This window comes from Primulina tabacum, chromosome 12, assembly GCF_025594145.1.
Source record: "Primulina tabacum isolate GXHZ01 chromosome 12, ASM2559414v2, whole genome shotgun sequence".
NCBI lineage: Eukaryota > Viridiplantae > Streptophyta > Magnoliopsida > Lamiales > Gesneriaceae > Primulina > Primulina tabacum.
Genome location: NC_134561.1, coordinates 37,259,922 through 37,282,537, shown reverse-complemented (window position 1 = coordinate 37,282,537; position 22,616 = coordinate 37,259,922). Strand labels below are relative to the sequence as shown.

The 22,616-nt window shown below is 35.6% G+C and overlaps 4 protein-coding genes across 4 annotated transcripts; 1 reads left to right on the top strand and 3 right to left on the bottom strand.

The window, feature by feature from the left end:
* Positions 1-1,400: 1,400 nt before the first annotated feature.
* On the bottom strand, positions 1,401-3,586 carry LOC142520809 (omega-hydroxypalmitate O-feruloyl transferase-like). The gene is made up of 2 exons (XM_075623955.1): positions 2,908-3,586; positions 1,401-2,373 (listed from the first exon to the last, which is right to left on the bottom strand). The coding sequence occupies exons 1-2, from the start codon at positions 3,349-3,351 to the stop codon at positions 1,507-1,509; spliced, it is 1,311 nt and encodes a 436-aa protein (XP_075480070.1). The 5' UTR covers positions 3,352-3,586; the 3' UTR covers positions 1,401-1,506.
* Positions 3,587-4,265: 679 nt separating this feature from the next.
* LOC142520925 (omega-hydroxypalmitate O-feruloyl transferase-like) lies at positions 4,266-8,781 on the bottom strand. The gene is made up of 2 exons (XM_075624081.1): positions 8,333-8,781; positions 4,266-5,132 (listed from the first exon to the last, which is right to left on the bottom strand). The coding sequence occupies exons 1-2, from the start codon at positions 8,774-8,776 to the stop codon at positions 4,266-4,268; spliced, it is 1,311 nt and encodes a 436-aa protein (XP_075480196.1). The 5' UTR covers positions 8,777-8,781.
* Positions 8,782-11,119: 2,338 nt separating this feature from the next.
* LOC142520608 (DEK domain-containing chromatin-associated protein 1-like) lies at positions 11,120-16,987 on the bottom strand. The gene is made up of 12 exons (XM_075623660.1): positions 16,314-16,987; positions 15,572-15,605; positions 14,730-14,809; positions 14,538-14,597; positions 14,096-14,206; positions 13,943-14,023; positions 13,735-13,806; positions 12,322-12,823; positions 11,905-12,002; positions 11,786-11,816; positions 11,523-11,682; positions 11,120-11,416 (listed from the first exon to the last, which is right to left on the bottom strand). Exons 1-11 carry the CDS (start codon positions 16,803-16,805, stop codon positions 11,531-11,533), a joined length of 1,713 nt encoding a protein of 570 aa, XP_075479775.1. The 5' UTR covers positions 16,806-16,987; the 3' UTR covers positions 11,120-11,416; positions 11,523-11,530.
* An 882-nt stretch (positions 16,988-17,869) lies between these two features.
* LOC142521356 (SWI/SNF complex subunit SWI3A) lies at positions 17,870-21,344 on the top strand. Its single transcript, XM_075624564.1, has 7 exons — positions 17,870-18,021; positions 18,131-18,744; positions 19,000-19,482; positions 19,999-20,162; positions 20,255-20,304; positions 20,615-20,781; positions 21,063-21,344. The coding sequence occupies exons 1-7, from the start codon at positions 17,970-17,972 to the stop codon at positions 21,258-21,260; spliced, it is 1,728 nt and encodes a 575-aa protein (XP_075480679.1). The 5' UTR covers positions 17,870-17,969; the 3' UTR covers positions 21,261-21,344.
* The last annotated feature ends 1,272 nt before the right edge of the window (positions 21,345-22,616 follow it).

Sequence of the window (22,616 nt, the reverse complement as noted above, 5' to 3'; positions counted from 1 at the left end):
GATTTGAGGATTGTGGGGAAAATTTAATTTTAATTTTGCGAGAAATGTTAAAACTTATTAGAGACACATATTCGATCGAACTCGAATCGAGCTGAGTACATTCTCGAGTTGAGTTAAAATTCGACGAGTAAAATTCGAGTATCAGTTTTATAAAATTAATTTATGTATTTTCTTTTTCGTAGAAGTATTAATTCATTAGTCCACCTTTAATTTTATCATGAATTTCATACGATACCTTTAGTTATTTTTTTTTAAAAAGGCGCTTTTTTAATTAAAAATAAAATTCAATCCTCAAACTCAGCTCGCGGAAGCCAAGAATTACTAGAGTAGAGCTCGAGCTCAAGTTCGAACTCTAACTTTCCTTTGTTAAATCGTCACTCGTCAGGGCATGACGAGGACCTAATATAAGTATGACTAAAAATGCATGAAAATGACCTTCAATTTTCTGCGGTAGTCTTTATATCAAAATTTGTGCAAAAGTCAAGAACTCTTTGTGGTTTTTCGTATAAGATAATGCTCAAGTTATCATCTGAATTCAAAACAAAAAAAATATACGAGACGCGCTTACAGATGATCATATGAACATCTTGTACATGTAAAAATATACAGGTAACAACTCTCCTACTATGGAATAAGAAAATTGTTACTTGCACTCCATTTATTGTTACATATACTCTTTTATTAATAAATTTTACAATTAAACTCAGCCTTAGTAATAATTGGAAATATTTTAGGATGCAATGGGCCAATTATCTAGTTAAAGCCCAACTTAATGTGTTTGCTACTTATTGGGAGCCCACAACTTTTAACATAACAGAAACCAGAGCCAAAAGCCCAAACCACAACTTATAATACAAAAGATTCTATATTTGCATGCTCACATCTCCATAGCAGAAGCTGGCAATCCAAGAAGCACATTGATATTCTTCCTTTCTTCACCATGAGGAAGAAACATAATCACTTCATTTTCAGGCAACATGTTTGGCCTCGACGCTGTCGGCTTCCCCCAACCAAAAATATGTCGTATGAAACGATAGCATGGACCAAGAAGTAATAAGAAAAGTTGCAGCCAAGGATGGCCTGGCTCGAGTCACTTGGAAATAATCTATAGCTGATCTCATGTACTCATCTCTGGATCGATTTTACGGTATACGAAAGCGGAGCCGAGGTTAAGGAGTCTGAGTCTTTATTTTAGAAAATACAAAAACAAGAAATATAATAAATTAAGGCGTCGTGATTAAGGAATTATCTGGCTTATTATTTTCATACATGAGCACAAAAATTTGGCTGATTAAGCAAGAGATTAACACTTCGCTAATTTAACGACGTATTTCAAGATTCGTTCGATAAAATGTTGGTTTAAATCGCTAATATCTGCGATGGTAAATCTATATCCGCTCGCTAAATATAAAGATGGAACCATTAGTTGTACAAAAAAGAGAGAAAAAACCAGTTTCAAGAACACTTTACAAGCACAAGAAACAGATTCGATTGCGATCCCTTATACTATATTTGCAGCACAAGCTGTCCAAATATCTGCATAGCAGAAGCTGGCAATCCAAGCACCACATTAACACTCTTCCTTTCTTTGCCATGAGGAAGAAACAGAACTAATTCTTTTCCCGGCAACACGACCGGCACCGATACAGCCGGCTCCCCCCAACCAAAATCTGTTGTATGAAACGATAGCCTGGACCAAGTAGTAATCAGCAAGGTTGCAGCCAAAGATGGCTTAGCTCGAGTCACTTCGACATAATCTATAGCTGATCTCATATACTCATCTGTCACCATTTTAACAGCTTCTTGAACCAGTTTTACGGTGTACGAAAGCGGGTTTTCTAGTACCTCTCCTACACTGCAGAGTGAGCTTGTTAAAACTATTGCATTCCCAAAGTACTTTTCCGGTATGGGTGGCTCTAGTCTTGATCGTGCATTGACTGGGAATAGGAGTTTCGTTTGTTGGTGTGGATTCAGGTTCAGTGCCTGGATTCGGGCTCGCCAAACGAATGCGGTAAGGGCTTCGAATGTGCTGCACTTTTTTAGGGTTTGGTGATCTTCCGAGGCTTTGTTTTTTATGTTCTGGAGTTTTTCGGGGTCGAAACAGAAGGATTTGTAGTGCATTTCTTGATTGTTATAAAGTTCAGAAATGTTGGATATGTCTTCAATCTCTGCAAATTCATGGTGGGGGAATTCGAAGTGGGGAGGGTTTCTTGATTTGAGGATGCTTCTGTCGATGAATGGAGGGATTTTAAGTGGGATTCCTCTTGCTATCTCACTCCAACAATTGACAAATTCCATTGCTCCAATCCCATCGAACATGCAATGGTTCATGCATAGTCCAATAACAAATCCCCCGCATTTGAATTTTGTTACCTGCAAGAAAATTCATAAGCTTATCAATGTACTAATTCCCTGATATTTTTATTGTTCAGGCAATAATTTGTGAATAACCAGTAATTTGTAATCATAAAATTATAGCAATTTAAGTTAGCTAGTGTATGTATTCTCATACATACGAGCAGCCGGATCATCACTTCATTGTCTTAGAGTTGTAAATTGTTTAAGTTTGGTCTTAGTACAATAACTTGGTAATTGTTTCCATTTTAAATCATTTTTGTCGGAGTACTGACGTGAGATGCTATTAATATTCAGACTCCATATAGGGATAGTATTAAAAAAAAAACATGTTACATGCACCCTTTTACCAGAAAAATCCAACTGAATCATCAATATAATGTCCGTTGCAATGTCAGCAAGCCACAATAAATATTACAAGTGGAAAAATAAACTCAAATTATTGGGTTGACTAATAAGATTAAAATAAAAAATAAGCCAAGTTAGAGGATTTAATTTTGTAATTTTTTCAATGAGAGAATATCCCCAACAAGTGATCATAGAAAATCTTACTTGAGCCATCAAGGGAGGAATTTCCAATACACTCTTTGCACCAGGAATATCATAAACAAGCTTCCCAAGTGTCTCTTGATCAAGCCTCTTAATATCTCCCAACTCTCCTATTTCACAATCTGCCTCAGCTTCAACAAAAACAACCCCTTCTCCAGTACAATCCACTGTGAGTTTCATCTCAGAGCTAATAGTAAGACGCCCCGCGAGTGGATAGTAATGCACAAGGATTTTTGACAATGCATCCTTGATCACTTCACCAACATTTTCGTTGCCTTTCTCCCCTGATTTATAGCAGTAGATCGTACGTACCATAACCGCTATATTCTGATCAAGATTCGACAAGAAGTAGAGGCCCTTAATTGTTTCATCTGCTGGTGGAACAAGGGTTGGCTCCCCTCGTTTCACAGCTAGTTCAACAACTCTGCTTTCATCTTTCAGATCCATACTTGACCAAGATCATAAAAAGTTACTGAGCAAGTAAACGAAAACAATTATTTCGAAAAATTTAATACCCTTTTTAATGTTTTTTCCAGCCTGCTGTTCCCTGATGATGCAGCCTGGATTTGAAAACTCAGATTATTAGAATCAGAATGAAGAGATTGGTCTAAATATAAATATACATAGGTGTTGGGAATTGGAAATGGTATGAGTTTCGGTTAATCAAAGATTGTGTGATACTGACAGTGACTTGGGATCTAACATGTTCATAATCAAAGATTAATCAATGGAGATATTTCTAGAGAAATTCAAGAGTTGTTTCCTGTCATTCCCTTGTTTTTTTCCTTTTTTGGAAATTTACTTTTTGCAAGATTTTGAGAAAATGGGATATTGTTGTATTAAACCTGTCCAATAACCAAATATGGAGATTAACTATTATTTGTTTGAGGTTAAAACTTAAAACTCATGCTGCCAAATCAATGTGGTAACCTTGAAGTACACTTCTTCAACAAAATATGCTTCTTTCACAAACAACGTGAGAAATAATTTATAATATTAAAATCATATGTCCAGAAATACACAATCTTTCAAAAAGGAAAAAAGTACAAAGGAATTTGGCACATTCTATCATCAATGGTAGGTAGAAAAACTTTGTTTCACACTCAATTCCCTTAATGTTACATTTGGATCGATAGATTTCGAAACCAGGAATTTTAAATTTATTAATTGTTTGAGTAAATCCATTTGACAATAAATTTTAAATTCAAACAAGTTATTTTTAAAATCTTTGTGGTGAATTCCAACAAATATCAATGTAGAGTTATTTCAAGTATATATCTTTTATTTATATAAACTTGCATGACAAAAACACAACCAAAATAGAAACCAAGAAAATAATTATAGTGACTATTGTCTTGATACTATATTTGCAACACCAGTTGTTCAAATATTTCCATAGTAGAGGCTGGCAATCCAAGAAGCACATTGATACTCTTCCTTTCTTCACCATGAGGAAGAAACAGAATCACTTCCTTTTCCGGCAATCCGACTGGTCCCGATGCAACCGGCTCCCCCCAGCCGAAATCTGTCGTATGAAACGATAGCCTGGACCAGGTAGTAATAAGCAAAGTTGCAGCCAAGGATGGCCTAGCTCGAGTCACTTCAAAATAATCTATAGCTGATCTCATATACTCATCTGTCACCATTTTAACAGCTTCTTGGACCAGTTTAACGGTATAGGAAAGCGGGTTTTCGAGGATTTCTCCAGCTGTACAGAGTGCGTTTGTTAAAACTATTGCATTCCCAAAGTATTTTTCCGGGACATGTGGCTCAAATCTTGATCGTCCATCAACTGCGAATAGGAGTTTGGTTTGTTGGTCTGGAACCAAGTTCAGTGCCTTGATTCTGGCTCGCCAAACGAACGCCGAGAGGGCTTCAAATGTGCTGCATTTTTGTAGGGCTAGGTGACCTTCTAAGGCTTTGTTTTTTATGTTCTGGAGTTTTTCGGGGTCGAAGCAGAAGGATCTGTATTGAATTTCTTGATTGTTGTAAAGTTCAGAAGTGTTGGATATGTCTTCAATCTCTGCAAACTCGTGGTGGGGGAATTCGAAGTGGGGAGGGTCTCTTGATTTGAGGATGCTTCTGTCGATTGATGGAGGGCATTTGAGTGGGATTCCTCTCGCTGTCTCACTCCAAGAATTCACAAACTCCATTGCTGCAATCCCATCGAACATGCAATGGTTCACGCACAGTCCAAGAACAAAGCCTCCACATTTGAACTTCGTTACCTGCAAGAAATTTTAAACTTAATATCTGAGAAATAAGTGAATACACAGGCTCTTTTTGGTTGTCGATCCTTTGAATAGCTCTGTTTCACATTCTTCTAGTCTTGGTAAAAATCTTAGCATTACATATACAATCTTAAACATATTTCGCTTTTGGTTTTGTAAAAATATCAGCAAATCTCACAGCTAATGCATTAGCTAGGAAGCTCTATATGTGTTTGGTCGACTAATTAACTTGTTCAATTTTGAGTTGTGGTTCAGTAAGTTGTTTAGTTTTGATCAAGGTTCTAAAAAACGTGAAGCGCCCCGAAGCGCGGATATCGAGCTCCAAGCTTTTCAAGCTTAAGAGAGATTAACACATGCTTAAGTGTGAAAAAACGTTTTTTATTTTTAGTGTAATTGTAATTATCTCAAACCAATAAATAGATAAAATAATACATAAATGTGATAAATTTAATTCTAATGCATTAATTATCATATTTATAAAAGCATAAAAATTTCAAAATTGCAATCTTTATTTGTTTTTGCAATTAGACCACATTAAAAAATGCTAAATATTTGTCGAATCATTATCAAACATACTTAATCATAATTAAAATTTAAAAATAAACATCGAAATTATAAACCTAATTTATTATTTTAAAATAAAAAGACATATCTTCAAAATTAAAAATGTAAAAACAAATAGATGCGATTAATTGTGCTTAAGCATACTTAATTAAACACCTTAGTTACGCTTAATTCGATCAAACTACAGTTTAACCGTTTTTTCTGCTTTTCTCCGAGCGAGACGTTTTTGTCGAGCTTCAAGCTTAAGCGAGCTTTTTAAAACACTGGTTTTGATATAGTAACTTTTAACTTCCAGCTATTTTGCCAAACTGCTGATCTGGCATCGAGAAATGCTAAACATTACATCGAAAGATGTTGATTTGTCGGACATAATATCGGTTGAATCAAAATAATTAAAAATAAAAAACCAAGTATACAAAAACAGATTTTCAAAATTAACCGATCAAAATTAAAAATGAGAAAAACAGATTTTCATTAATAATTAATTGTCACATGTATTAAATTATAATTACTTTGTATATTCACAACCAATCCAAACAAAATCCTTCGACATGAAGTAGAAGGCATGCAAAGGAGCCGCGTAGTTGCCTCGTATAAATTCATCCATGGCTAAGAAACTGCCGAGAGAGCTAGCCAATCAGAGCTGTTGGACCATATGATGCGTCATATAAACGTGAGCATTTACGATTGACACGATGGCGACTCCGGCTGGAAAAGTCTATTATCCACCGGTTGAAATATCTGGTCCTTCATTGCACAGAAGGCCATACACATGTCCAATGAAGAGTGGACATAGATCGTGTTGATGTATCGTTTTCTCGTATTCAAGATGTAGCAGAAGTTTAATTTTTTTATTTTGACGTTCAAACATCCATATTATTCATAAGTTGTTTAGATTTGACTTACCTTTACGTATGTTACGCCGGCTCCAACTATTTCGGTTTTTAAGCGGTAATATCATTTTTTTTTTTGTAAATATCTATGAATGGATCTCCACCTTTCTTCGATCATCTAGTCAGATCCACGACTAGAGACTTGATTCTTCGTATAGATCGCACTAGAGATCAAAACAAAATTTGTATCGAGCTTGGATCACCGAAATTTTAAAATCCCGATGACGGCGCGGTGGAAAGATGGTGGCCAAAATTTCGTGAAAACAAGATAAGGGAGATTTTGATGTAAAAGTTTTGTATGTTATTCAACTATGGAATAAGTAGCTCAATTAGTACCAAGTCTATTTGAACTATGTACTTATGCCAGGAGGTCATGTGTTCGAGACTTGGAGAGGTACCACTCCACCAACCTGGTGTGGAGAGTCCTGTGAGTAATGATGCATGTAAAAGCCCGTGAGGGAAAAGGCCCCAGTGAGAACCCAAGATGGGACAAGGCCCCCGAGGAAGCCCAAGATCGGGATTCGCCCCATGATCTCCTAGGTATCGTCGATATTGTCTGCAAGAACCTTAAGTTATGGTTAGCGTACAATACGGTATCTTCAACTCGTATATCTCAATCGAATCGGCAACCATTGGTATATCGAGAGTTACAAATGAATTCGATAACGATGTGATATATCTTTGAGTAATATTAGTCGTATCGTATATACAACTAGGAAAACACATTTCCTAAAACACATGTCTTACTTTGGTCAGAGACTTTTTGCATTATTAACTTATCAGATTACATAAGATATCTTCAACCGTAGGTGACCGTTTAATCCCTGACTACAATACATTGACTTCTACGTATTTCGAAACTAAACCCAACCTCGCTACCTGATGACCCTCAATGGAATCGGTAAACGGATCAAAGTGCATGCTATTACACAGAGCCTCCGCGTTATCCCGGGTCAAAGGACTAATGATGTACAACCATAACCGCATACTATTCCACCCGATAAGTGATAATCACTTGAAGAGTCCGATAAAGGATTGTTCAATGCATCATCAAAATATCACTCATCTCTGTGAATAAACGTCTTCATACTCTTACCAATGAAACATTGTGTTTACATCACAGATGTTAGTCTCAAGCTCAAGCGAGCTTTATCTTTTTTTAGGCGGCATAATCGACTATGAACCTGTTCAGAATATACGGTACACTTCCTAATGAGTTTAATGATCTTACATTGCGAGGCAGACCTCATGATACTTGTTGTATATTCAAGAACTTTATCTATGTAGATTGCATGTATATACAGATAAAATAAATGTCATAATTGGATAAAATCATAAAATATTATTAAAATAAAGATTGATTTTAATCAATAAAACTCAAGCCACAAGTTGGCTGTTGGATACCTACTCTACCAGTTTGTCTCTTAGATTGTGATCAGATGATTCAGATTTACCAGATCGAATGGTGCATCACAAGAGTGCAAAAGGACATATAAAGTAAAACTGGATTCTAACAAGACATGCCATATTAATTAATCTGAATGGAAGGCCTCCATTCGATTGTGATCGGATGAATCGGATTTAACCGGATCAAATGAGTCCATTAGAAGGATGTGTACAAGAGGGCACAAACTAGATCATTGGATTCTAACAGGACATACCATATCTTGAAAGAAAATTGCGGCAAAAAGATTATATAAAAGCTTGGAGATGATAAGCACAAGCGACAATATATCTTACCTGAGCCACCACAGGGGGGATCGCCAACATATTTTTTGCACCAGGAATATCATAAACAAAGTTCCCAAGTGTCTCTTGATCAAGCCTCGTGATATCTTCCAACTCTCCCATTTCACAATCTGCCTCAGCTTCAACAAAGACAGCTCCTTCTCCAGTGCAATCCACTATAAGATTTTTCTCCGAACTAACCGCGAGACGTCCGGCGAGTGGATAGTAATGAACGAGGACTTTCGATAATGCGTCCTTCATAACTTCACCAACATTTTCATTGCCTTTCTTCCCTGGTTTATAGCAGTAGATTGTACGTACGAGGACCGCTATATTCTGATCGAGATTCGACAAGTAGTAGAGTCCCTTTACTGTTTCGTCTGCTGGTGGAACAAGGGTTGGCTCCCCACGTCGCACATTTAGTTCCAAAACTTTGCTGCCATCTTTCATATCCATACTCCACCAAGATCTTGAAAAATGAGCGAGGAAAGAAAGAAAGATTTCGTTAGAAAATTTTTTGATCCCTTTATACGTTTCATTGAGCCCATGATAAAAAGAAGAAGCCGTACCTGTTTTTGCAGCCTGGATTTGCAAACTCGGATTCTTAGAATGGCATTGAAAAGGGACTCGTCTAAAATATAAATTTAGGAAGAAGAACAAGGTGTAGGGAACAAACAAAGTTCGTGTACTACTGACTGAAAGTGACTTGGGTTTTTATAAGTTGTTCATAAATCATATGCATGACTATTCAGTTGTTTCATGCCATTCCCTATTTCTTATTTTGGAAATTTACTTTTTGTCAGATTGTGAAAATGGGATATGGTTGCACACTGACACTTGCACTTGTTCTTGCAGCTGGTTAAGTCGCCCGAAAACCAAATATGGCCACAAAATCTCTGCTGCGCAAAGCCTGCAGCTTTCACTGCGGTACCATTTCACTGGACCATTTATTTCGGTATTATCCCAAGGATGGTACTACCAAGGATTGTCCAATCATGGCAAAGGTTGCACATGCCAATTTGCATATTTAGTATGTAGCCCTCTCACAAATGCGTGAAACGGGATCGATTTTATCTATATTTATAATAATAAAAAATATTTTTATCGTTTGAAGTTTTTGTGTGTAATGTATTATATCATAAAAAAAATGAAACAACTCTCTTTATAATTATTAGATTAATTTGTGTAGTACCTCAAAAATATGGTCGAACTATTCCTAAGAAAGGATAAGCTCTGGTCGAGTAAATCCTAGTTATATCATAATTATAAAGCGAATAATAACAGTGTGTTTGATAATCAGGATTTGGGAGGATTTCATGGGATTTGGATTTCAAAATACTATTTTTACTGTTTGGCAACGTGATTCAAAAAAAGAATTCGAATTTGTTTAGAATTTGATGGGATTTCAATGAGTATATCCAAATCCCATCAAATTTGATAAGATTTGATGGGATTTGGATTTTAAAAACATACAATTACTTTTTTTTTTTATCCAAATCCCATCAAATTTTATTTATGTTTAGATCATTTCTAAGGATAACTTAATAAAATTTTAAAATTCCAAATTCGAATCGTTTTTTATCCAAACAAGAAATAGATTTGTAAATACTATTTTTAAATTTTAAACCAAACACCAAATGGAATTTCAAATACTTGAATTTCTAAATCCAATTTTAAATCCAATTCCAAATTCATATTTCGAAAGAACCAAACACATTGTAATGATTTATACACGTTCAGAATAGACGTTAATTTGAAGCATATCAACCACTTCTTGTCTTGGGGAGAAATTCTTTTCAACAAAACACCACCTGTTATCGTGTTCGAAACGTAAAAAAGTCATGATATTTAATTTGGGGCATTTCGTTGTCGTTGGTTGATAAGAAATTTATGAGGGGACGGACGTGGGACGTGGGACGTGGTGAGACAACCCAAGTAATCTAAGATGAAAAGATTTAGAGTTTGAATGTGACGTTCATGGTACCATGTTGTGCACATGGACATCCTAGGATCTATACAATCAAACTCACTCTATGATACACAATATGACAGGTAGAAGATTCATGGCCAAAAATTTAATTGTTTTTAGAGGGTTCCAGAAATATGGCTCTGTCCGGACTGGAATTTTAAACTTTAGAATCCTTTAATATTTAAAATTGATCTACTCGAGCTAATATCATATTATTTCAAAATTATACAAAATTTACATATACATTTTTTTAAAAAAAAAAATTGAACCACCCAGACTAAGCCCGAGCAAAAGAGCATGTGGCTCCGCCCCTGGTTCCATGTAAGTATTTGTTTCAAGCACAAAATCAATTGTGAGACTGCCTCACATGTCAATTTTTAGTGAGACAAATCTCTCACTTGACCCAAATTATGAAAAAAAAATTATTTTTTATGTCAAAAATATTACTTTTTTTACGATTAATATGAATCAAATCAACATGTCACATACATCCATAAGACCGTCTCACAAGAAACTTACTATATTTCAAATCGGTTGAGAGAAGGAGATCCCTTCCGCTCGATTCATTGCTATTTTCCTATTTTTGAAAGCATTTCTTTGTATATATACATACATATAACACAAATAAACTAACGTATAAGTAATCTTGAAGTTAAACTCAAAATAACTTTTTTATTCGATTCACTCCTAATTGAATTATAGTCACCTGTGTACATTTATAGTACGCCAGATTTGTGTTTATAAATTGTAAAAGGTTTTATTAAAGATACAACTTCGATACATTACGACGTTGAAAAAAAACACCCGGTTACCTAATTATCTAATAAATGTTTTAAAAAAACAATATATATATATAACATAAGAAAATTGTTAGAATAAAAATAAAAGGACAGTGCACCATGTTTAGCTGAAATATACACGCCCTTCACAATTTCTCAGACAGAACATAATTAAGTTACAACTCGTACTGATGTTTAGCCTCTGGATATAAATAAACTAAAATTTATAAAATTAAGAACTATGCAGTACTTTTAAAAGGGACAAGAGAGAAAACCGGAACGCTAATGCAACATCTAAAAGAGGGCAACATGCTCAAGATTACAGCGTTTAATGGCTTGATGAGCAACCTGCAAAAAGTGAAACGATCGATTGAAGACGAAATTTATTTGAATGGAAGATTACCAAAGGATATAGTCATTGAGACTAAAACTATCAGTGGAAAGGATTTTTTGCCTGCTAATTTACTCCTTGTCGTCCTTGCTCTCTTTTCCTATATCGTCTCCAGATTCCGCCGCCTCTGCATCTTCATCATCGGACATGTTATTTATGACTTCCGTGATTATTTCTTTAATCTCTGATTTCCTATGCATCAGGTCTATCCCAAAGTGATTTCCTGATGTCATTCACATTCCAAATGGTCAACATCAAATCAACCGAAGATTAAAATGGCCTTAAAATGTAGTAGAAAAGAAAGGTGAGGATAAAGGATGTCATACCGAGTTGTTTGAGAATGTCAGATAATGTTGCCTGCATTTAAGGATATAGGAAACATGTAAATGAGATATAAAAGATCCACCACAACCCACACTACGAAAAATGGAGAAGTACAACTTACGGTGTTAAAATCTACTTCCTTCAGTATATTTGTTACCACCGCATGCATTTCTTCTTTAGTGGGTTCTTTCTTGGCATTTTTGCTACTTCCCTTTTTACCTATCACAAGAAAGGTTAAAAAAAATTAAAATGAGACCTTGAAATAAATTCTTTGGAAAACTGAATCAGGCAATTCTGAAAACTCAAAATCAACCATTATAGAGAAACATTTAACTATTTCAATCCAAAGTACCTTACAGGATGTTCAAGCTAAATTGAAGAATTATTGCACCATTATTTGCAACGTCGACATGAGTGGTTATTGGTTGTCTTTTAATAACTACGGATAGGAACGGACATTGTAGAAACATAAAGCAGAACATCATGGGCAAGGAATAGTTTCGAACAACTTGAGTCTGTAACGAAAGTTGAAGGTTACCTTGATCCTTTTCCACCACTTTGGTAGAAGACTTGCTTCCCTTTTTCTTGCTTGAAGATGTATCCTTTGGAGGTGTACTTGTTTCCTCACTCTGCTTATCAACTTTTCGTTTCTTAGTCGTGGGTGTCCTTACTTCACTCTTGGATTCAGCTTCGGAAACATGTTTCTTTGAACTGGAAGACTTTTTGGTAGAATTGCCAGGGGTGTCTAGCGCTTTGGCAGAGCTTTGTTTACTCGCTGCTTTGGACTTCTTTTCAATCCTACTTCCAGATTCCTTTTCGGTGCTTGTTCTCGAAGATCTCTTCTCAGGAACCATCTGCTTTTTGGGTTCATCTTGATCATCTTCTTCCACTGAATTAGTTGTCTCCTTGTCACTTTCTGCTCCAGAAACAGCATCGTCGTCGTCTTGGTCATCTTCACTTTCTGAATGCTCACTTTTATCATCTTGTTTCTCGCTTGAATGCTTTCTCTTTTTCTCAGATTCAGAGTCCAATTTTGGTTTCTAAATGCAGATAAGAGCAGCTTCCATTAGAAAGTGAAAGCAAATACAGGACCTAACGGAAGACATAAAACTCTACCACATGCAAGCTCACAAACTCATTTCACAATCACATACTGTATTGGTATATAAACTTTTCCCACATTGGTTGCCATGATTTGAAGGTTCAAATGCAAAATAGGTCCATGTAACTGGCTATTTAACTTGCCAATCCAGCAGCTTTGCTAGCCAGATAATGGGACCATAGCAGAAAACTGAAAAAAAAATTGCATTTGCCATTCTGAAATTTGATATAAGCCATTCATTATCAGTATCATCAACCCCATCCTACTTCCCCTTCCCGAACGACATAATAAAATTAATGTAAAGTCAATACATCAAAATAAAACAATACGACGAAACAACAGGGAAAATGAAAATTAGTGGTTTATAAGAGTTGATTTAGCAAACAATTTTTTTTTTCAGTCAACGGTCCCATGCCACCAAGCATTAAATGCTATATCAGACTCTTGAAACTGATAGTGACCTCACATCATAATCCATAGTGATTATTAGGGCTGTGAGTTATGATTGTTGAACTAATGGAAAAAGAAAAAAGAAACCACCAATGCAGCGAGGAGATAGTTAACACAGGTATCCATGGAGTCATAAAAACCATATCTGAGTTGTAGAAACCGACAACCTTAAACTGCACATACTATTACATTTTTGGAATGTAATCAGAAGCATTGAAAACAAATACCCAGGATAGACAACGCTATTACATAATAAGATTGAATTGAAGTAAAGTGCCTTGCAAGTGTTTTAACGTAAGTCCATAATATATTAATATGATCTTATTAAATCTGTCCTCCGCATTCGAAAATATAATTTAGAATATTTTTCCTGCAAACTATAATTAATTAAGGCCTAACCTTTCTCGATTTTCCAGCAGCCATGTCAGCAGAACTTTTGCTTGCTGAGATCTTGCTCTTCCGCTTCTTACTCTTCAGAGATTTGTACGAAAGAAAAAAGAAATATCATATAGCTGCTCAATTGTACGCATTAGCGAACACAAAACAAGATAGACTTGCTGTTACGGATTTCAATATGATTAAACATATTGAAATCTGTAACACTTACCTTATCCTTTTCAGCGAGTAAGATATCAGTCGTAGCATGAGGAGATTCTAAGAATTCTAATAACTTCACCGAGAGTTCTTCCTGGAAAACACAACTGCATATGATTAAAGAAGTAAACATTTATGATTCCGAAACAAAACATAACGAGATTACCTTCTTTACAGTAGCTTTGGAGACAGGAATATTAAGGACAGCACAAAAATCCAATAATTTTTCTTTGACACATTTGTCAAGCCTATCTTTAACTTTAGCTCTCTGCTTTTCCTGTCAAACACACCCATTATAAACTGAGCTAATTGATCATGCACGCATTATTTATGACGCAGCATCACCCAGGGGGCCAGACACTTATGCTATAAAATGTGAAAATACACAATCATATCTTCAACTTCAAGATCCAAAAAACTTAAAACAATGGATTTTTTACTTGTTTGATTACAAAGCATGGCCTGTCGTTTTTAAACGTAGCTAGGTCTTTCTGGAAAACTGCCACATAGGCCTAACCATACACCTCTGTTCCCTTCCTCTAGGACTTGGTACCCACACTTAAATAACGAGGATGTAACACCAAATAACCTAAAAAGAAAGAACATACCTCATTTTCAATCCATACAAAACCAGAAAAGAGGCCTATATTTTTCTTCAAAGTTTGCACCTGTAACAAAGCATTCAGCGATCAAACTTCACATTAATGGAAGAAGTTCACTAAGAAAAACCTGAACATAAGAAAGATGAAACAAAATAACAGGATGGCAGAACATAAATATTTGACTTAGAAAAAGAAAACCTTTGCTTTTTTCCCAAAAAGAATGGTGTGAAGAAGCTGCAGGTTCTCGTCAGCTTTTCTCTTAGACAACTTGAAAGCCACTGAAACAATTCATAACATAGATAAAAAGATAGAGGTCCAATAACATCACTTCATCCAATATTAGCAACGAGATAAAAACGGAAACCAGCAAGGTATAATGCATTGAGATGGCAACCTGTGTGTAGTGCTGTTTCATTAGTTCGTTTAAAACAATGTTTTCCATCTGCTTGAATGTTACGTTTTGGTTGGTTCAGGTAGTTTCTGTTAGTGGAAAGAAGAGGAGACTCATCATATAACTATAGACGACTGTACAGAACTTAGAATTTATGCATTTAGTGGAATTAATTTTCTAGTTTTTTGCCCCGTATTTAACAAAATATTCAATGCAAAACATTTTTCTAAAACACATCCTGGGACAGCTTTTAGATTAAAGTGGTTTCCACACATTGACAAAAAGATCAAATCTTTGTTTTGCAATGACCAATCACCAACAAGCTAGACTTCAGCCAGGTCCTTGTGCAAATCACAAACTAATATCACAACACTTGTAATGGATCAAAAATAGTGAGATGAAACCAAATAAAAAAATACGTCCAAACAGTAAATTGAGTTCTATATTTAAAAACGAGACCAATTTTACAAACTTCCTAAGCATTCCCCCAGTAGACCATCACAAAACCATCCCAAAGCAAAGAGACACATCGGTCAAATCATAACAAGCAGCAACCGTGATGCCTAAAACAAATAATCTGGGCAGTATGTAGATTTTCACTCTAAAAGCCAAAGTAACTTTGAATTCAGGTGGAAAAATGATATCATACCATTTGGGATGTCCTTAAGCTGTGTACCTTGACCCTGTTGGCATAGAGTTAATATAGTAAGTGCTGATAATAATAATTTATAAACCTCCTCTCTCAAACAAATATCAAATATTAAGGTGCTTCTTTAAAGTCTATTTATACAAATTTTCTAGGCATTCTCCCAAATCTTTGGCAAATCTAAGAACAATGAATGTAAATCTAAGGGGTTTTTGATTGAATACTTCCCTAAAAAATTCTTGCACATTGCTTTTTGCATACTAAATTCAATTCAGACAGCTGAGTACTACACTGTTACCATGGAAGTGATCTTAACTAAAAGCAAGTATTTTCCCTCTTGTTTCTCATCCACCTCAATTTACCCTTAAAAGCATAATATTACACACAGCCTTGTAATTTCCGAAATCACAATAGAGCACATCTATAACAAAAAAATGTTAATGGACATATAATGACGTCCAATAAATTCTTCTCATCTGCATCATGTGCAGGGGAACCTAGTCAATATATAATCTTTCTTCAATCTGCTTTCCACATTGTATGTTATCTCTCCACTCACAATACTAAAGTATCAACACAATTCACCCACTTAAAATTGCATTCTTAACAAGTATTTCCCATCTCAAGTTTTCTTTCTCCTATCCAAATTCCAAAATTTCCAAGAAATGATAAGAACAACAACAATGTATTCGCATGAAAACTGCAAGTTCTCATGAACGACTATGATTTCAAGGCTGAAAGGTACCTTCTCAATGGCCACAAGCTTGGTGGCAGATCCCCTAGCAGTTGCGTTCACCACAAATCTATCCACTGTTTTCCTTTCCCTTGTTGGCCTCTCAATTCCTGGCGTCCTCGGTGATGATAATTCCGCTTTCTCATTTTTGCTCTTACCTGTTCTCGAGCCCTTCTTTGAACTTGCCTTCAGTTCTTCTTTCCCTTTTCCTTTATCTTCTCCTTCGTCGCCACTCCCTTCTTCTTCAACCCCTTTTCCCTGCTCTTCCTCGTTCACTTCCTCTTCTCCCGCAACATTTCCTTCACCTTCCCCCTTTTCCTCTCCCATTTCCACCCCCTTTTCATTCACCTCTTCTTCATCTCCATTCTCCTCCTTCTCTCCCAACTTTTCAGCACCTACTTCACCAGCGTCTTCCTTAACAACGGCCTTTTCTTCAACTTCAGCCGCATCCTTCTCCTCTTCATGATTCCTGCTCTCTTCCATGGTTTCCTTCTCCGAATCCATAACTCAGCAAAGATTCAACCACCACCTAAAACCCTAATCACCTGATAAGATTTTAGGAGAATTTGGAGTTGGATTCTTCAGTTGAAGGAGTTGTAATTCAAGGATTTAGGGTAAATTATTTGGACCATAAGGCGGGCATGAATGGAGCTATATATGTTTTTGAACATTTTGGATGAAAAATACCCAAATAAATTTAATTAATTTATAATATACATTTTATTTTATGAAAATATATTATAAGATTTATGTTTTTAGTATAAACTTCACCAAAGCACCTAAGGGTGTTAATTTAAAAAGATTTTCACTTCATCCTAAACATGAACTCTAGACTAAATCAAATTCAATTGGTCGATTCGATGAGAAACCGAATTATGTTTCCTTCTGGATGAAAGTCTGAAAGAGTATAAATTCTCGTTTGCGCCTCATAAAAAGATTATTTTTTTAATTAAAAAATCTTTATCAATTTTCAATTATTTAACCAACATATATTTTGTATTTGGAGTCGAGTTCAATTGCAATTCAATTAAGATAATCAATAAACATGTATTTATATTATTATAAAATTCATAAATGAATTAGTAAATATTGGGGTTACCATCGTTCTTTTCTTTTTTGACAAATAAGCTAGCAGTCATTGAATTTTTACTTTAAAATTTATATTTATTTTTAATACAAATAATTACAAAAAATTAAATATATACAAGATTGACTCGTCTTTCGAATAAAAATTTCATGAATAGATCTCTTGTGAGACGGTCTCACGATATTTTTCTGTGAAACTGGTCAACCCTACCGATATTCACAATAAAAATTAATACTCTTAGTATAAAAAGTAATATTTTTTTATGGATGAGCCAAATAAAAAAAACGTCTCATAAAATACGACCCATGAGACCGTGTCACATGAATTTTTGCAAAGTTTTAAATTTTGTAAATGCTCAAACAGGTGAGATTTATTTTTAAACTGTATAAATGTTCAAAAAACAGAGTCTATATAAACTTGACAAGTCTATATATTTTTAATATTATAAAACATTTTTAAAACAATCTCTTCTTTAAAAAAAAGGAAAAGAAAATTTTGAATCTCAAATCTTCCCAACTCAAATAAACCCCCAACAAAACAAAAGTGGCAGTGATTCATTGGGTTCAATCTCAAAGGCCACCATGGAAAGAAGCCAACAGGAGCTGGAGCTCTACACCATTCCAAGCTATTCCAGTCAGCCCCTAATCATTGTTAATACTTTGATATTTGTGCTTGAATCTTTTTGCCCTAACCCTGTTTTATTTTCTTATTTTTTTGTTTTTTTTTTTTGGGTGATTTGAAGGCTGGTTTTCTTGGATAAACATTCACGAAGTTGAGAGATTTTCTCTGAGGGAGTTTTTCGATGCGAGCTCAATCACCAGATCACCCAGGATATACAAAGAGTACAGGGATTTCATCATCTCAAAATTCAGAGAGGACCCTTCAAGAAAACTGACTTTCACCGAGGTGAGGAAGTCACTGGTCGGTGACGTTAGCGTCCTGCACAAAGTTTTCACCTTTTTGGAGAAATGGGGTCTCATTAATTTCAACGTTGATGACGATAAAGAGAGAGATAATTTCGTTGGGAGTGGTAAGACGGCTCCGTTTGGGGGCGAGGAGGAGGAGGAGAGTTGGAAGGGTAGGGTGAAGGTGGAGGAGGGTGCCCCGTATGGGGTGAGAGTTGTGGCTGCTCCTAATTCTATAAAACCGGTGGTGCCGCTGCCGCCCCTGCCCCCGTTTGTGGTGGTGGATGGTGGTGGTTTTGTTGGGGACGTGGGGGATAATGGGTTTAAGTGGCCACCATTGGGGTCGTATTCGGATGTTTACGGGGAGTTGATGCAGCAGGAGAAGAAGAAAAGCTTGGTTTGTGGGAGCTGTGAAGAGACTTGTGATTCTTCCCGCTATGAGTACACAAAGGTAGCAGAAATAGTTCCCTGTTGATGCTTATGTGTTATATTGTTTATGTTGTTTTCCACATTATGCTGGTTTTTAATTTTCATATTTTAAGTAGTCGAATTTGAAGTGTAAATATTGTGCAACATAAACTCAGCAGGATGCAAAATATCTATCATCTTTGTATTGATCATATGTTTTTATTTCTTCTTTTGTTTTATAATTTATAGTTATTTCAAGAAAACCGGTGTTTATGTGATTAATGTTTCCATACATCAGGACGGAGGCATAATTCTTTGTGAAAAGTGTTTCAAAAGTGGTAATTATGAGAAGAACATGTCTGCGGACGATTTCAAGCTAAATGACAGTGCAAATCAGGCATCTGTCTGGACTGAAGCAGAAACTTTACTTCTGTTAGAATCCATGGTTAAGCATGGAGATGATTGGGATCTTGTTGCTAAGAATGTTGGGGGGGCCAAAAGCAAACTGGATTGTATATCAAAGCTTATACAACTGCCCTTCGGCAATCTTATGGTGGGAGCTGCTGATAAAAAGTTTTTGGATATAGTGAACAACGATAGTCATTATAAACAAGCAGGATTAGCTTCTGAGGAATCACAAGAATCTGTGAAAGCAGAGAATCTGAGCTATGAGCTGAAGGATGATGCTCGTCAAAATGGAGACACTGAAAATGAAGTTCCAGCACCGAAAAGATTGCGCACAGAACTAACTTCTGATTATGGCAGTTCTTTGATGAAACAGGTTGTTGTAGTGTATTTGTTTCTTATATTTCTGCTTCGTTCATCTTTTTGAAATATTCGCTTTGTTTATAGTATCAGCAATTTTTCTTAGCAATTTCCAAACAGACAATGCAGGACATGAAATTTTATTGTGGACTTTTGTTGACTATTCGTTGCTCTATTTTATTATTTTATATTTTTGAAGTATTTTAACTGTTGTAAATAAATTCTGTCTGTATCTTTATTTCACATTTTCTTGTTGGTATTTATTGCGCCAAGAAAAATATTTCCGGTGCCATATAGTGTCAGTGTTCCGACCATGTCATGCAAAATGATGTTCTTGTGGAAATCTGATTCTTGAAAATGAATTAAAGAATATATTTCCCTTGTTAATTTATATTGAAAAACGTAAGATGTTGACAGTGCAAATGGAGTCTTTAGCCTAGTACAAATTTTCTGGAATGTCATTTAAGCTTATTTTCAGCTATGAATTGGTTGATATTATTTGCACTCCTCGATTTTGACACACTCTTATCAGGTAGCTCGTATTTCGACCGTGGTGGGTCCAGACATCACGGCTTCTGCCGCTGAGGCTGCAGTAACAGCCCTTTGTTATGAAAACCAGTGTTCAAGAGGAATATTTGATGATTATGATGATTTTGTTGACCCAAAAACGTCTCCCCAAACTACCAAAGAAAAGAGGTATCTGCATTTGTTAACGAAATATTACCCCCCTAAAAGTTAGAAGTATGAATTTGCTAAAGTTGATCAAATAATTATCACCACTCTCACAGAGCATCTGAGGTTGATCATTCAGTTGATAGTGGAAGGAACAATCAATCAGGTACAAGTTCATTTTTTCAGCAAAAATTGCATCTACTCTAAACTTGTGTCTTCAGTTCAAAAACCTCGAAGTCATAAATATGATATATGTTTAGTTACCACCTTTCCTAATAAACCAAGATGAACTGAATCGTTGCATGTACATGGGTGGTTGTAATTTTTATTTTCGAAGCGAAGTTTGTAATTCGGACATATCAACTGAGGGTGTTCAATTTAATTTGTCCCTTTTCTTTTGTTGGACATTTATTAGGGGTATAGTATTGCCTTCGGTTCACCGAGTATCTAAATATTTGATTTTCGTATATCCACAGAAATTCTGGAGGAAGCATCTGTTACGAAGAGCATAATACCGTTGAATTTGAGAACCAGGGCAGCAGCTGCAACAGCACTTGGTGCTGCTGCTGCAAACGCCAAGTTGTTGGCTGACCAAGAGGAGAGAGAAATCGAACTTTTGATGGCCACTGTACTGGATGCCCAGGTTTTTACTTTTCCTGTTACTGGAAATTGAGAAAGATGACCTTTTTAGGATTAATTGATTTGGTGAGATTTCTTGGTTTCACAAGATACGGGGCCTATTTTCTTCATAATCTCTTGATGCTATCGTATAAATCAAATTTCATTTGGTTTGATAGTCAGTGTTCTTGGGAATTCAAGTTCATACAATTTATCAGGGCTTGATGATTCTATTCATACATTCTTTATTTCTTGCTTTTCGGGATTCCAGAGGCATTCATTTACATTCTTTTTATGTGAATTCAGCTCAGGAAGGTGCATCGCAAGACGAAATATCTTGATGATCTGGAGTCGATTATGGAAAAAGAAGGTCCCCTAATCCAGGAACTCGAAGAATCTCTCGTCGCGGAACGGCTAAAAGTGTTGCAAAAGATATGTAGTGCTGGCATAAACAAAACTAAGGAGCCTTCCTCTGTGAAGCATCAACCTGATGCTGTTCGATGAAATTAGAATAAGAATCAGCTTTCTCTGCAATATTCACAATTGTTACGGATTATTTTATCATTTATCTCAGAAAATATTTGGTCATATATCAGTAGTATGTGTAAACTGCACGATACTCACATATAAAAATATCAAAGATATACAAGAGAAATCAGCCAAACCTTCCAAACCATAAGGGTGATTTCCCCACTAGACAAGGAAAAGAAGACAGATGAAGAAAGAAACACCAACGCACAATGCATCATCTTCTACATCAACATGATGCTCTGTCCCCGATATCGTCTAGGAATATGTTACAAATCTCCCATCAGCTGATAAAAATACGTCGAAAACGAATACTGTAACATATCATGTAAGCTAATATGCTGCATCGTTGAAGACTCATCCTAAGCAAGTACAGTGTTTTCCTTTGGATCCAAGACCACATGTTGCATCAACGTTCTTGCCCGCCAACAATTTTATACATGCAGCAATGCATTGAGGCAGTGTGCATGGATTAAGATCAATCCCAATTGCACCCTCCACATTTCTTGGACACACAGTCAATACTTCACAAAATATAATACATATTAGCACCAAATCCCACTTCATGGTCGCCTTAGCTTTCTTTCCTGCTAATTTCTTGTTGCGGGAGAAGATTCAGTGTAATCACATATAGAAATGTATCTCTTAAGCTTGACACGCGCGCGCTCGCACACACACATGTATATATACAAAGATGGAGGCTGAAAGCATTAAACTTGTATTTTTTTATTAAAAAAATTAATTCAAAAATACTAAGACTAATTAATAAAACCAAGCATTCACCAAATAAAATTTTAGTATATACTCTTGGGTAATGATTTTATAAATTTAGGACCTACCTTATGAAAACTACCCATACCTTATGTTTATGTTTTAATCATGATAGAATAACAAGAATGAGAGTCAATAATATTTAAGTATGAAGTTTTGTTTTGTTTTTTACCAAATTAAAATACAAATTAAATTTGATTTATATGAATTATGTATTTAAATATTGAATTGACTTGTGATTTAAAATTTCAAACTTCCAACTCAAAATTTAAACCAAAATCAAGCTATATGCCTCTAAGATGGATGATATTCCTTTGTAAATTGAATTTGTGTTGCTTTCACTTCACATCTGTATATATGAACTTTATGTGTGTGTGGTCATATTGGTTTGTTCATGATCAGATGCCATGGCTTTGGCATTTCCAAGATTTCTTGTGGTGCTTACAATAGGCATAAGTTGGCATTATGAGCAATTATAGTTTGAAGATTGCAAAGTTTGGATATTGAGGCAACATCTGGGCGTAATGTGATGTACCTTAAATTGACTTTGTTCACTAAGAT

What these genes read in the sequence shown, in the direction of transcription:
- LOC142520809 (XM_075623955.1), bottom strand. Translation starts at nt 3,351, where the DNA reads ATGGATCTGAAAGATGAAAGCAGAGTTGTTGAACTAGCTGTGAAACGA. An exon ending in TTCCTCCCTTGATGGCTCAA is followed by an intron (nt 2,374 to 2,907) that starts GTAAGATTTTCT and finishes ATTTTCTTGCAG; the next exon opens with GTAACAAAATTCAAATGCGG.
- LOC142520925 (XM_075624081.1), bottom strand. Translation starts at nt 8,776, where the DNA reads ATGGATATGAAAGATGGCAGCAAAGTTTTGGAACTAAATGTGCGACGT. An exon ending in TCCCCCCTGTGGTGGCTCAG is followed by an intron (nt 5,133 to 8,332) that starts GTAAGATATATT and finishes AATTTCTTGCAG; the next exon opens with GTAACGAAGTTCAAATGTGG.
- LOC142521356 (XM_075624564.1), top strand. Translation starts at nt 17,970, where the DNA reads ATGGAAAGAAGCCAACAGGAGCTGGAGCTCTACACCATTCCAAGCTAT. An exon ending in CCCGCTATGAGTACACAAAG is followed by an intron (nt 18,745 to 18,999) that starts GTAGCAGAAATA and finishes TCCATACATCAG; the next exon opens with GACGGAGGCATAATTCTTTG. An exon ending in CCACTGTACTGGATGCCCAG is followed by an intron (nt 20,782 to 21,062) that starts GTTTTTACTTTT and finishes ATGTGAATTCAG; the next exon opens with CTCAGGAAGGTGCATCGCAA.
- LOC142520608 (XM_075623660.1), bottom strand. Translation starts at nt 16,805, where the DNA reads ATGGATTCGGAGAAGGAAACCATGGAAGAGAGCAGGAATCATGAAGAG. An exon ending in CTGCTGGAAAATCGAGAAAG is followed by an intron (nt 12,824 to 13,734) that starts GTTAGGCCTTAA and finishes ATCTGCATTTAG; the next exon opens with AAACCAAAATTGGACTCTGA. An exon ending in AGGAAGTAGATTTTAACACC is followed by an intron (nt 11,817 to 11,904) that starts GTAAGTTGTACT and finishes CCTTAAATGCAG; the next exon opens with GCAACATTATCTGACATTCT.